This window comes from Strongylocentrotus purpuratus, unplaced genomic scaffold, assembly GCF_000002235.5.
Source record: "Strongylocentrotus purpuratus isolate Spur 01 unplaced genomic scaffold, Spur_5.0 spur5_scaffold_2, whole genome shotgun sequence".
Classification (NCBI taxonomy): domain Eukaryota; kingdom Metazoa; phylum Echinodermata; class Echinoidea; order Camarodonta; family Strongylocentrotidae; genus Strongylocentrotus; species Strongylocentrotus purpuratus.
In genome coordinates this window covers 21087528-21101771 of record NW_022145605.1, presented here as the reverse complement: position 1 = coordinate 21101771, position 14244 = coordinate 21087528, and the positions used below count along the sequence as shown (strand labels likewise).

Here is a 14244-nt window from a genome sequence, read left to right as displayed (position 1 = left end):
CATAATGTCCGACCACCTTGAAATTTGAACAAGTTTATTCCCAAATCGGTATTGAAATGTTGTCAAACTATGATCAAGATTAAAACATAGAACTGCAAATCGGGGAACAAGTTGACCACTGCTAGATATAAAATGCACATACTGTAGTTGGTCAAACGCGTAGCTATCCAAATATTGGGCGATTTTCTACCCAATATTTTCGACGATGTACTATCACTATCATTAATGCAACAGCCTATAAAATAGAGCGTTTAAATCATTTTTCATTCTTATTTCCTCTCATGTTCTAAATTTCTATTTCGGTAAAATTTCTCTCATGAAAAAAGGGATAAGTTATTTTTAATTTTAAATTCAATACCATCTCGTATAACACAAACAAATACAAGTTGGGATGCAATCAAATCAAATCAAATCAAATCAAATATTCAGTAGCGGCATTGATAACGCGATTGTAATCGTCTTCGGTTGATTTTCTCGAAAGGTTTCGCGATCGTGTTTTATATTCTTATCTGTTTTGCCGCTAGTGAATGACTATGTATCAATAGCGCTACATTGCCTCTTTACAGGAGATATTAGGGACTTTTAGATTTGCACGACGAGAACGTGGGCTGCTCGTGTGGCACCCTTTTAAGGCACTGTGGCGTCACTGCCTTAAAAGGACGTCACATTGCCCTTAAGAGATGTCACACGTCGCAGTCCACGTTCTCGTCGTGCAAATCTAAAAGTCCCTATTAAGATACAATGACATACGACTGGAACTGTTGCTCACACCTTGTTCCTTTAAGGAATTTGTCGGAAACGATACCTCTAAGAGGAAAAACAAGTGCATAAAGACCGCTGCGTGCTAAGCATTCTGCATGTTATTATCCTCATGACTATACTCAGCAAGTGAAAAAGGAAATCCACATCATTTTGTTTCGTGATATGTCCAAAAATAATTTTCCGAGAAGTATATTACTTATTTAGCTATTTATCTATCTCCAATGCGATGCACTTTGCAAATCATTGCCTGACCATTTACTGAAACGTGGAAACGGTTATACGCTGAAATAAAGAATGTTTCAAGTTGTTCGAAAGATATTGCCATAATAAACAATGAATGGTGCTGAAATTGGATTAACATAAAGGGATTTTATTAAAAATTTCTTTTAATAACGGAATATGGAATAATCCATTGGTTAAAGTATAATGTATCTTGCATGTACTTAAGAAATGGAAATAAAAGTGAATGGAACAGAGAAACGGAAAGACAAACACAAATACACACACACACACACACACACACGCAAACCAATCATTAATAAAACCCTGTAAAGGTCTAGCCACCATGATTATAGTAATCAAGGGCTAGCATTAAAATCTGTCTAAGTAATTACGTATATCAAGCCAATAATTATACAAGTATTTGTAAATAGGCATGTTCATGGCAATAAGGATATCGTTTCCGGAAAAGATATAACTCTCTATATATCTAGGCCTATATATAAAAAAAAATACGATAAGAAAATATATTTGTTGATAGGAGAGCTGTGATGATAACGTTTCAACAATTTTTGTAAATAATAATGTACCATACTGATAAGGGCCAGTCGCTAATTGTTTCAGGTATTGTAAGAATGTAAATGGGCATGCGCGAAAGCCTTTTAAAATAGCTAGTCACAAAAGTGAGATATTGTCTTTTTCCTGTGATATGTCTCGTTATTATTCATGGAGTTCCGACACTGTACGTCGGCCATTCTTCGGGCTATTAAACCAACACACAACATGAAGCAACCGAATCACATTAAACACACGAACATTATACATGTATACACGAAGACCCGCACAAAGTGCGATATTGCGGTGCGATGTGTAGAGACTACGACACAGACAGGGTGTGAAACCAATCAGCGGCGTTGAATTTATCACGTGGTTACTGCATTTCTATCATCATATTCATTATGTCATTTTATTATATCATTGAGATTCATTGGTTAGCCCCATTGAGGCGATAATTCTATTAATCGCCACCGTCTTTATACACGCGAAATGGTAATCACTAACATGGATTTTCTCACTTTGAAAAAAATTGATGATTTATTCGACCTTTTCAAAAGTACGATATAGTCAGAAAATTATCTGGACTTCGATATATTTAAAAAGTTTTAAAGAAGAAAGAAAACAAAAAGGATATTTGCATAATTTTCAGTCAAAACTCTGTACTGTTTAGTAAATTATGTAGAAACGAACCAATTACGATAGTTATCATTTTGTTATCATGAGTATTATAGGATTTCTCGGTCACTTTCGTAAGCTTTTCATTCGTTTTGATACAAGCTTCATTCAAATTCGCGAAATAAAGCTGCCGGCGTGTAACTTTCATTCAAAATAACACTTCTTTCATTTGATTTATTTATTCGGTCAATGGATTTAGCACTTGTTTCATTCAATTTAACAACCGCTTACAAATGCGCAATTTGCATTCATTTTCGTCAACAATGGCAAATCGGACGTCCGTACCATTCAATTTCACTTTGGGTCATTCTAAATAACAAAGTTTTCATTCAAATTCGCCTATCTTTACAAACATATGGTATACATGGTATATGCACATGTTTCTCATCTAAATTAATCAAATGAGTTATATAACATGCCTAGATGTCTTGCCCATCAACATGTAGAGGGTTAAACAACTCTAAATAAAAGATTGGACATCATCTTACTGATGTTCTCATCACTGACTTTATCGTACCCGGTCGTCTTTTGGAAGTGATATGATGTAGACGAACATGATGATGTCATGCATGATGTAATTATGTTCATTGAAATATATATATAACCAAAACAAGATTTCAGATTGTATGTAAGTATTCTTTAGTTTATGTCCACATGGCATTAGCTATTGAGATGTGCGCGCAGTGAGAAAACAATGTATCAAACTCATTGATGATTGTGTAGCGTGATCGTGATTGTAATTGAGATGGTGATTACGATTGTGATTGTGATTCAGTGTGATGGTGATTCAGATTTTAATGTGATTATGATTGTGATTGAACTGATACTCATAGATTGTTCTTAACATGTTCAATACAGACGAAATATAATTTACACAAATATAAATGGCTTCAAAGAGGTTACGAACATCGAATAAATTATCAAAAACATAACCAAACTAAACATTAAAAATAAACCAAAGTATAGAGTATTGAAACCACCCCCCCCCCCCCACCATTATGGTACGCCACTCCAATAAATACAACCGTAGTCTGTAAACACACACTTTGCATGTACTTATATCATTGCATATTCATAAAAAAGACACTCTTGCTTAGTTCCATGCTAATTCTATATTGATATGGCTAGGTTTTATCTACTTAAAGGTAATACAAAGTTTTGGTATGGGGTCATGAATTTGGTTCAAATGAACATATTGGAAGCATATGCGATCCTACAATATTCAGTGATCGTTGTCGCGGTTGAAATCGAGTCTAAAGTAGTGAAATTGTAAATAATAAACTCTTTATGATGTATAGCTCCCTCTCAAGGTCAAAAAATTAAGTAAGCTACAAAACAATGTTTTTGACTAAAATCTACTGATTAGCTGTTCCTGTTTGGGAATTATATATCACAACTACATATTCTGAGAGTTTCATGGTCGCAGCTACTATTGTACAGCCGTAGGCGCTATTTGAAATTTATCAACATTTACCGGGAGCACCGGTAAATTTTTATATTCAATGTTTCTCAAAAGCAGAAGTGTTTTAGGGGCTTAATTTTCTAGTGCTTATAATACATCCACAGGGGCATCCAAATATATCAAAATTGTAAGAATCACGATCCACCCAATTTTCAAAATTTCCCAAAACTTTGTATTACCTTTAACACATGATCGTTCAGTTGCTAAATAGTGATGATTTAGTGGGTATACATTTACACCCATAGTGAGGACAAATAACATGTTTGTTGCTTACCAACCCATACAATTTGAAATGGATTTAACATGGAACTAAGCTTGCGGGGGTTCTATATATGATCATACTGGGTAAGATGTTTAATTTGTCTGCAAAACGTGTGAAACTGTATGCAAAGAAACGAATTTTAATTCACGGAAGACGCTATTACGTAATCGCGAATCGTCTCGCTTTAAATTGAATGACAATTTTACGAAAAAGAAACACGTTTTAATTTGAATGAAAATGAAATGTTTTTGAATGATCGTTTTAGGAATTTGAATGCTAAAAAACGAATTTGAACGAATAAATAACAGCTGCGGTGACAGAATCGGCGAAATTGAATGAACATAAAATGAATTTGTGTGGCCAGCTTACGAAAGTGACCGAGAAATCCTATATTATTAAAGTTATTATTAATATTCTTTGGTAACGTGTCGTGACCAGAAACTAAATACGCTTTGGTACATCCTAATTCTTTTCTTTCTACACGTATCAATACTACAATAAATTCTACACTTGTATGTATTTATATGTATACCATATTTTACAAATATAAGTCTCTGAACATATATGTAAAGGTTTACATACAGGTGTAAATCTCTGCACATGCTACAGATGTCAGCAAGTCATTATACAAGATATATAGTAAAAACAAAAGTATTTAATCCTCACAGCATGCCGCAGTCTATACTACTATGCGTCATGATATATATCATAACTATTCTATTATGGGGATAAATTATTTACAATGAGCTACACAAGCGCACTATTTCAATATGTTTAAAAACTTTATTTTTTTCATTGTTCATATATTTATATGGAGATTCGACATTTTTGTTCTCTCTTTTCCTCAAGCGATTTTTTCATCTCCATAATTTCAATACATATTTACATTTATTACTCAATATTTGATTGATATATTACATTGTCTAACAATTAAAGTATATTCCACAATCCTTTGAGCTTAGTATTATTTTCTTTGATAACACATTCATACCTTAAATACAATCTTAGCAACGACTTTAATTAAACAAAACAAAATCATGCGAGTAAATAACAAAACCGTTGACAATCTTTTTAACGTAGCATTCATAAATTGGATATTGCGCATAATCTTGAATGATATAAAGGAGAGTTTATTTCTTGTTTCCTATGTCCTTACCGACAACTAATATCTTTTGATTTATTTGTAGTTCTTCTTGAAAAAGGTGAAATATCAAATTACAAATTATTTTCCAACATGTTCACATGCATAACAAAAGGAAAACATAATCAAAACAAAAGGACGAAGAGATACATAAAACTAGTAATAACTAATACATAAAGATATACACATTTTATTGTTGAAAAACAGAGAGTAGATCATCAAATCTAATAATTGTTTTTAAATTTTACAGGATATCAATGGTTTAGAAAACATCACTCGCTATTATTATTATTGTTATTATTATTATTATTATTACTTTTATTATTAGTTTCGTTGTTTATTGTTTGTTTTTCTCTCTCATCCAAAATAAATGTTAACTAAACAGAGGTATCAAAATCAACGTTATTCTAACACATTACCAATCCTTGATTCAAGTAGGAGCCCTAAGAGATGGAGTGAGGATTCTTGTTTTTTTCATCGTCGCTCTTCAACTCTTCTAAAACATTTTTCTCTTTAAATGATGAAAGTTTAAAACAAAGCTTAGTTGGACTGGACGATTTATCAGATGAATTGAGATCGAAATAAGAGAATGTATATATTCAAAGCGTCAAATAAAACTTGAGAACTGAGAGATAGCGTTGCATTCCAGGGAGGATCACGGGGAACGAGGTGTTTGAATCGTCAACTCCAGTGGCCCAGTTTGCGCGAATAAGATTCATATTTTGACAAGAATAACTACAACGATATGGAAATGTATTCATCTTTTGCCAGGTAAGCAATTGTAAGAGCCACTTGTCATAAATACCCCCTCAGGCGGCTGGTCGCATTGTAGTATTCACTCACAAATTCCGTGAGTGATATTTGGCGATATAAATATACACCCCAGAGAGCCCAGGAAACACTACAGACTCTGAAAATCACATCGATTTGTATCAAATATCATTCTATTTGTCAAATCAAAACCCCCAATAGGACTATTTTCCTCTACAAGTATGAAGTCAAATTTACCGAACACTTCAATATTTTCCCTCTTTACTTTTTTGTGATTTGACATATGAATCTTTTAGCGCCTTATGTTTGATGACGAAAGAGAGGAAGTAAAATGCAAAGAATTGTTTGAGAGGAGAAGGGGCTTGTATGAGGTTTGGTGTAGTAGAAGGAGCCCTGCACTATTTGGTTTTTCCGTCACGCTTGGTGAGGTCGCTGTTGACGGCCCTCCAGCCCGGGAGCTCGTTCCTTCACGCGCTCGTAACCACTGATTGCGCGGCGCGGGATTCTATGACTACCAAATGAACCATATCGCACAAGACAGATGAAGAGGTTCCTTGGTTTTCTCTCTTCGTTGCGGAACATTTTTTGACAAATTGGGTCCATTTCGGGCCATTCGGGCAAAGCGATCACTCAGGCGCGTCTACGACGTAAAAAGGCAAGAATATAAGTGTGAGATAATGGGCTAACAATTGAGCTGCGGACGAAAATATGATAAGGATTAAAATGCACAGCGACAGATGGACGTAAAAAGGGTTACTGGTTGGCTTGAATTCTTACAAAATACTCATCTCACATCAGTTTTACTGTAAGAAAAGAGGAGAAAATAACATCGAGGAAGGGGCAGTGAGGGAGGGGAGAGGGGTATAAAGAGGGGTTAAAGAGAAAGCGACAGAGACTTTGGGGAGGGGGAGAGAGATAAAGAGAAAGAGGAATAGGGGAAGGGGAAAGTTGACATTGTCAGCGCATTATTTGACACAAAGCTCAGGTAAAATTAAGAAATAGGTATCTTGCACCCACAAGAACAAAAACATCGTTTTATATACTCAGTATCGACAATATCTCATTATTCAGAATTATCATCAATTCCGAAATGTGACAATAAACATTCTGAAGTCATACATTTTTACGAATTGAAATAGGTTAGTATCTATAACACATTGTACTAATTTGTAAAGGAAAAAATTAAAAATAAAGTATGAGGCCGTACAATCATTTCATTGACGTAGTTTTATCGAAAGGATCTGATGAGAATATATATATATATATCAAACTAGAATCTGTTGGATTTAAAGCATGAAACTTCTCTACTTCATCATTTTCGCGTCATCTTATGCCAGCGTTTGGAGTTGATATCGGATATATTCTAATCCATGATTGGCTAAAATCCATTACAAACCAGACTTTCGACTCATCATATGTGTTCTGCCATGTGTTTGGGTGACGTACTTGTTTTCCTTTTTTAAAAATAATTTTTATAGATGATGAACAGCATCACTAATGAATTTAGCTATTTTATAATATCATTTTTGTTTGAAATGTCCTCATTGAAATCGATGCTGGATTTAACAAAAATATGACAAAGATTGTTAACTTCATTAATGCAGTAATCGGCTTGCTTAAGAAACATCTTAGACTTAATGTTTCTTTTTGTGTGTGTTGGAAATAAGAAGCACGCTTCTCAGAGTGTATCAAGCGCTGATTTACTGAGCTTGAAAAGACACACGTGTAAAACCGGAAAATTTGACTCAAACAAACAGAGCCGCTGTGAATGCCATTCAACAAAGAGTGCGCTCGCGAGAAAATGCGTGCTTTTGTGCCTGCATAGAGCAAAGCTGTCGCCTCAACTCATGATCATGCTGCAGAAAGAGTACCCTCTCGATGGCGGACTCATGGGCGTGGTCACTGTGCTGGTGATGGACGTGCGCATTGGACCAATCAGCGCCCGTTGTAAGTCGCGCTTGTCTAAACGGTATAACCTAGTCGGAGGCACTTCATAATAGGTCTTTAATTGGTGTTTCGGCACGATCTCCGATGAATCCACGTAAAGAACCATTTTTTTTCATACTGTTCTTCCTCCTCAGTTCTCACCGGGACGTGAATCTGGAGATATAAATAAAACCATTCTCGCTCTCTCGACACCAAGTTTTTCACGAGTGCACCAAGGTTGGGAATGCGCGCACGGTGGCATTGTTTTTTCTCCCACTCTCTCTTCCCTCTGTACTTCACCCCAAAAAGCGAGATCTCTACTCTGGACTTGAGAAGTTCGTCGCCGACATCGTTCGATTTTGTCGCCCCCTTGGAAGTTTGTTAGCGGCTGATTGTAGGCTTGTTTCTTGACTCTCTCTTTCTCTCGGTGGTGGTGACAAGTGGGAATGATGTATGACGGTAGCGAGGAATACCTCAACCATCATCGTGCCCGGGCTCACGCCTTTGCTCTCAACAGCATCGTGCCCCCAGCACCTAGGAGCTTCTCCTACCCAGGTCTACCCATGCAGTCGTCGAATCATAATTCGTTGGGATTCTCAGGTGAGGTGTAACAACCCCTCTTCAACTCAACCCACATCAACACCTCTCTACAAACACCCACACTCTTAATCTATTGCTTCCCATTCATTCAGATTGCATAATAGTATTTAGCACAGATCACGTACTCGGTTCTCAAGAGTGAAGCTTCAACTTCAAACTTTGCAATATTACTTGTCATATTCCTTAATACTCATGTATATGATAGGCCTATCTATATTCCTATCCAGGTTTTAATTTATTATCTTTTGTTTACACTTCATGGAATATTTATTGTTTTTATTTCCTTTTTGAAAAACTTTGATCATCCGATAGGCAAATTTAACTTTATTATTGCAATGTCAAGTAGAAATTTCTTTGAAAAAGAAATTAACAACTGAAGTACAAAAATAATACCAGAGAGACGGAAAGGAAAGTACAAATAATTGTGAACGTAAAGAAGTAGAAAAAAAACAATACCTCCAAATAATCGTTTATTAAAAAAAAACTGTCTATTCGTTTATCTAAAACAAAGATATTTCTTTCTACATATTATATTTCTCAGAGATTAACAGACGTGTATAATATCATATGCCAGAATACCGGATTTAAAAAAATGTGCCATTGGGGTAATTACATATCCAACCAACGTTTTGTATTTGTATTTGTTTACTTAATTTGGTTAATACTTTACCCATTGTCGAAGTAATTATTCTATAGTTTGAACTTAATGGGAAAATGGGTAAAGACAATGCCCAAAGTTATTTGGATACATAATTAACTTCGTGCTGGGCAAAAAATTGTACCCAATACCCAAGAGAAGGATTCTATTTGGATTTGTATGACTTAGAAATTAAAAGAGTTTCTTGGCAAAGTACTTCAAAGTCTAAGATCCGTAGGAATATCTCATTTCGCATTTAGTTACATTATAGTTATACCATAGGCTTGCGGATGCACCATTTTAGTTGTATTTTACTCTGAGTATTTTGTTTACGAAATAATGTTGGAAGGTAAAAAAAAAAAAGGGATATATGACAACAAAACTGATCCGAAAAATCCTATCAACTTTTCAACACCGCAGAGTAAATGAATGTATATAGAGGGAAAATAAAAAGTAACAATTTTCTTTTTGAAATAAAAGATCTTGAATCAAATTAGACTATCAATATCTCACGAGAGGATACTGTGTATCTTTGACATCGGATGGGCCCCTTTTGCAGTCCCCTCTCCTTGTTAAATATTTACAGTATTCGATGCGGCTGAGTGGGGATGGCTGTCATCCTATCTGATGAGTTAGCTATGCACGGGCTGCGGCAGGCGGCTCGGTACTCCATCGCTCGCCTCGAAGGCCGGTCAGAACGACAACCCTATACACCAATCCTCCTCCTCCCTCTCCCCGCTTCCCTCCGCCTGCGACACAGAAACTCATGTCTTATTGACACACCTCATTTGTCCAAGTATTGCCTCTTTAGCAGCCTCTCCTATCCCTTTAATTCGTTTGTATTCCACAAGCAAATGAGAGGAGGGATCGTTTGTATATATGCGCTGCGAATGGATCATTTTCTAAGGGACGTTTGTATGCAAAGACAGCTCAAAAAGCTCAGGAGGTGTCATGGCTATTTGTCACCGGCACGAAGTTACACATTTTGCAATTTGCCCTCTTTTTCCAGCTTTTCTCTTTCCTTTCTTTTACCCCTCGCTGTTGAATAAACGTTTAATACATCAGTGCAGAGTGTGTACAGTCCTAAAGAGCACACACGGAATTCCCACTGGAATTAGGTCTGATCTGGAAAGAACAATCCCACGACATGTCTATAAACATGAGATAGCATGCACGAATATTTCCCTTCAAGACGTCCTCCATTTCTCCTTGCTAAATAGGTAAACCAATAACGTAATGAATATAGGTAAAACCAACAAACGATTTATATTGCGTGACGTCGTTGTGAGAAAGATTTAAAGGTACTGTTATAATTGATGTGGTTACAACGCAAACGTTGATCAAGTATAATATCATATAAAAAGCCAGATAACCAAGAATAACAAACTCAAAAACTAGTAACTAATTTTTATGATTTCGTATCAAAAGAACGAAATCTCAAACACAAATAAAATAACAGATAATTTAGAATAACTTTATTGTGTTTATACCTGCTCTTGGTAACAGACGTGGAAACAAAAGTAAACAAACCACCCTTGCTACTCTTTCAATCAATTGAAATATAATAATCTTCCCTGAAATCGACAAAATAGTATAAATTTTACAATTTTTCGTAAGTTATTTTCCTTCACTCTCTCGATCAATTCTCCTTGAAAGAAAACAAATTGTCGGCAGTTTAGAGTGATGATTACCATACCATATTCAACTCAAAATGTAGAAATATGACGAAATCTTCTCTGTCTTGGGATTAGGGTTGATGTGGTTAAATGGTGATTGAAAACCGAGGATGAGCTTTAAGAGTGGTAGAAGTCATTCTGAAGATGCGTGGTATCCCTATCAAGAGGTTCTGAAGAGCTTCTTCACAGCCACTTAATGGCAATGTTAAACCAAGAGAGTAAGCCAAACAAGCTAACGTGCTCACAGTGGCATCACCTTCAATGGACTTCGCTTTCCCATTGTTCACTCAATTCATCTTTACTCCCATTTAAATAGAATCGTTTATATATGGCTAATAAAGATGTGGACATTCTTATGCCCTCCAACTCAAACATAATTACGCCAGGATTTTTTTCTTCTTCTCCTCTCCCATGCTCCCGATTTGTAGGTTCTTTGTCAAGTTAAAACCCCAAACGTCGCTCTTATTCTGAGTAAGATTCAAAATTCTTTTTCATGATTGAAATATCAGATTATAACATTCGACTCAAATCCTGTACAGCTCTGCTTTAAACAGAAAGAAATCGAGGAATGACTTCTTTTCATCTAAATATGCTGAAAATGACTAAATCATCTGAACTAGAATATTTGTGAAACTCATGTCTCAATGATTTTATGGAAACATTATTGTACCACTTTGTATACGTTGTATTCTACTCTATGTTTATTAAATCTTTTGAAAGCTTGGTTTGTTATATTCACTTATATGTGATAGAAAAATAAGTTCACCTAAACGAATTCAGGAGAATATAATATACTCCATCTCTTCAGATCATTTTTCTTCATTTTGGATTTGGATTTGATGTTTCGTAGTTAAAGCCCTTCAAAACTCGCAATCAATGACTGCCTCATGAAATTTTGTAGAGTTATCTTTCCAGACTGATGAAAAAACCATCACAGTGACGAATGTAATATGTATATATTTTGATTCGAAGGAAAATGTGTTTTAAAAGGATTGAACGAATACTTTTGAACGTGTCATTAAAACAATTACATTTTCAAAAGAATTTGAAGACAAAATAAAATCTGAGGGATTATAGGTTCATAATCGGAAGATTAATTAATCAAGTTCTATCTTCTCTTTCATAAGAATCATACAAATTAATGTCTCTTTATTAATTTCTTAGTTATTTGACATCGATACACCTTGGCGAGAAGGTCTTTTCGACGGATTTATGATAATCTTATTAGTTTGCTAAACGTATCATGATTACAGTGAGGTGAACCACAGGAAGCATGCATGTAGAATGCAAGAATAGACATAATCACTGATAAATGAATATGTGTTCTGTATATTAAACAATAACAAGTGAAGATAATCAGAATGTTACTGACATCACATATAATTATTGTTGATACAACTTGGAATATCCTTAGATATCCAATATCATGAAACTTTATAACAATAAGCTTAACATATACATTGGGTTTTGTAAATGTTGCTTAGTTTCATTTCTTAATTTAGTACTTAAAGTAATTTGGTAATTTTCTTCCCCTCGATATCATGTTCATGCACATCAATTCAGATTCATCCAACAAAAACAAAAATTGGTAAATCGTTATATCTATCGTGTGCGTAATAAAATTGTTTGTCGATTTGTTTTAACTTGATTCCAGTCGTTGAAAGTCGGAAGGATACATAACAGTACAGTCATCTTGTTTTACCGTGATGATTATGTAGCTGGCCCAACCAGCCACGTCCATACAAGATCCGTGTGTGGCATACATTTACATACTTTATCACTCTCTCATATTTTATTCATACGCGACGGGTAAAAACGAGGTCCCATATCGTGCATCCGCTGTGACTCTTCGCTGCTCCCGATGACAGAATTGTCATCCATCCAACATCCACGAACCCAGACGTGCATGGTAGTCAATGGTTCAGCGAAGTTGTGTATATCACGCCATAATTTAAAGGGAAATTAAACCTGATATTCAACTCAGGCAACAACAACAACATATTATAATTCTGCAGATCGATCGATGACTGTTCAAAAGTTTGTTATTTAATGAAAGGGTACCACTTATATTGAATGTTGAAGCTGACAACTCGTCACTATCTTATTATTACAAATGCAATATTCCGTTTAATATACAGAACATCGTTTGATACAATAGAAAAGTTTCTTATAACAACTTCCTTTTTATTCTTTTTATTCATAAAAAATATATCCTTTTATTTCAGCTTTACCAAGAGACAAAAGAGTCGTAAAATTGTTGTTAACCATGTTGAGTAAAGTTAAGCCTTTTGACGGTCACCACTGGGCAAGAGAAGAAGCAAACAATTCGATATTACACCCATGCTATCTTTATCTCTGCAATTTGTTTATGATAAATTTTCAGAGAAAAAAATATCCCTGTAAGTGTATTGGATTGTCTGTAAAACTATTTCTTTTCAAGGTAGCTGTGTCCAGCTCTGTGATTCATCTGACTTTGTTTGAATGAAATACTAAAAATCACAACACATGATAATGATAATACAAATGTAAATAAAAGTTAATATAATAAGGTGTAAAAAACACACGATAAACGAATTAATAACATGAATCAATACAAATATCGAGAGTAATGAGCCGTTATTTTGTAATTATTGAAAATAGTTATGAATGACACTGGTACAATTTTACTTGATAACGTTTATAGCATTTTGAAACATGAGCGCGTACAGGGTGTATGGCCCATTCCAGTAGAGATCAATCGACGTGCATTGTTTTGGCGCCTCCTCCCCCCCCCCCCAACACACACACGCACGCACACAAGGATGATGGTTAAGACAAAAACTGTTACAAATAGTTTGATATTTCCTTAGCTCATCTGTTGGTTCAAAATTTAATTATGTCTATCAAATATGTATTCCCTGAACTGCAATCACAATAAAGAATCTCTCTTTCTCCATATATATTATATAAGTGTAGAGGAAACTTATATATCACTATTTTTATGACTGTCTGGAGATGTTGAGCTGATTGAAATTGAAAACATCTTTATTTCGCCCATGTGTAATTCTATCGGGTGATTTATTGTAGCTCAGTCATTCCATATTAGTGATAAATGTGGCCCAACTGACCATGTTACACAAGTAAGAGTCAAGATCCTTGACCGTAAGTGGAAAGCTGATATAAATCGGATGATCAGCAAGATATAAAGCTCTCATAGGAGCATACTTCTATTACGTTTGTCTTGCAAACGGCTATCTTTATTGCTCGACGAACTTGTTGCCTTTGCTTGTTACCCTTTCTGAAGAACCCAATGTTTGTATTTTCTCTTTTGACCTTTTACAGAACTCTCTCTCTCGTTATTATCTATGACGACATTGAGATTCTAGAAACATTTCATTACACGTTAAGTATTAAAAGTATATCAAAAGTATCTTTATTGGTTTTATGTACCTTTACTTCTCAAATGGAGGTCAAATATTTCCAAGCGTTTCCTTAGCCTGTGGGCAATGCTGTGAATGAAAAAAACTGGCATGACTGGCGCCCATTGCAATGTATAATGTACATGTATATCCAATT

The 14244-nt window shown here is 35.1% G+C and overlaps 1 protein-coding gene across 2 annotated transcripts in view; it reads left to right on the top strand.

Annotated features, from left to right (window-relative positions):
- The first annotated feature begins 7623 nt into the window (after positions 1 to 7623).
- Positions 7624 to 14244, top strand: part of LOC592389 (T-box transcription factor TBX3) — a 59356-nt gene continuing 52735 nt past the window's right edge. For both annotated transcript variants that reach the window (XM_011681887.2, XM_791917.5), the window contains exon 1: positions 7624 to 8376. In XM_011681887.2, the coding sequence (XP_011680189.2) occupies positions 8223 to 8376 (154 nt within the window). In that variant the 5' untranslated portion in view covers positions 7624 to 8222. The remainder of the gene's footprint in view (positions 8377 to 14244) is intronic.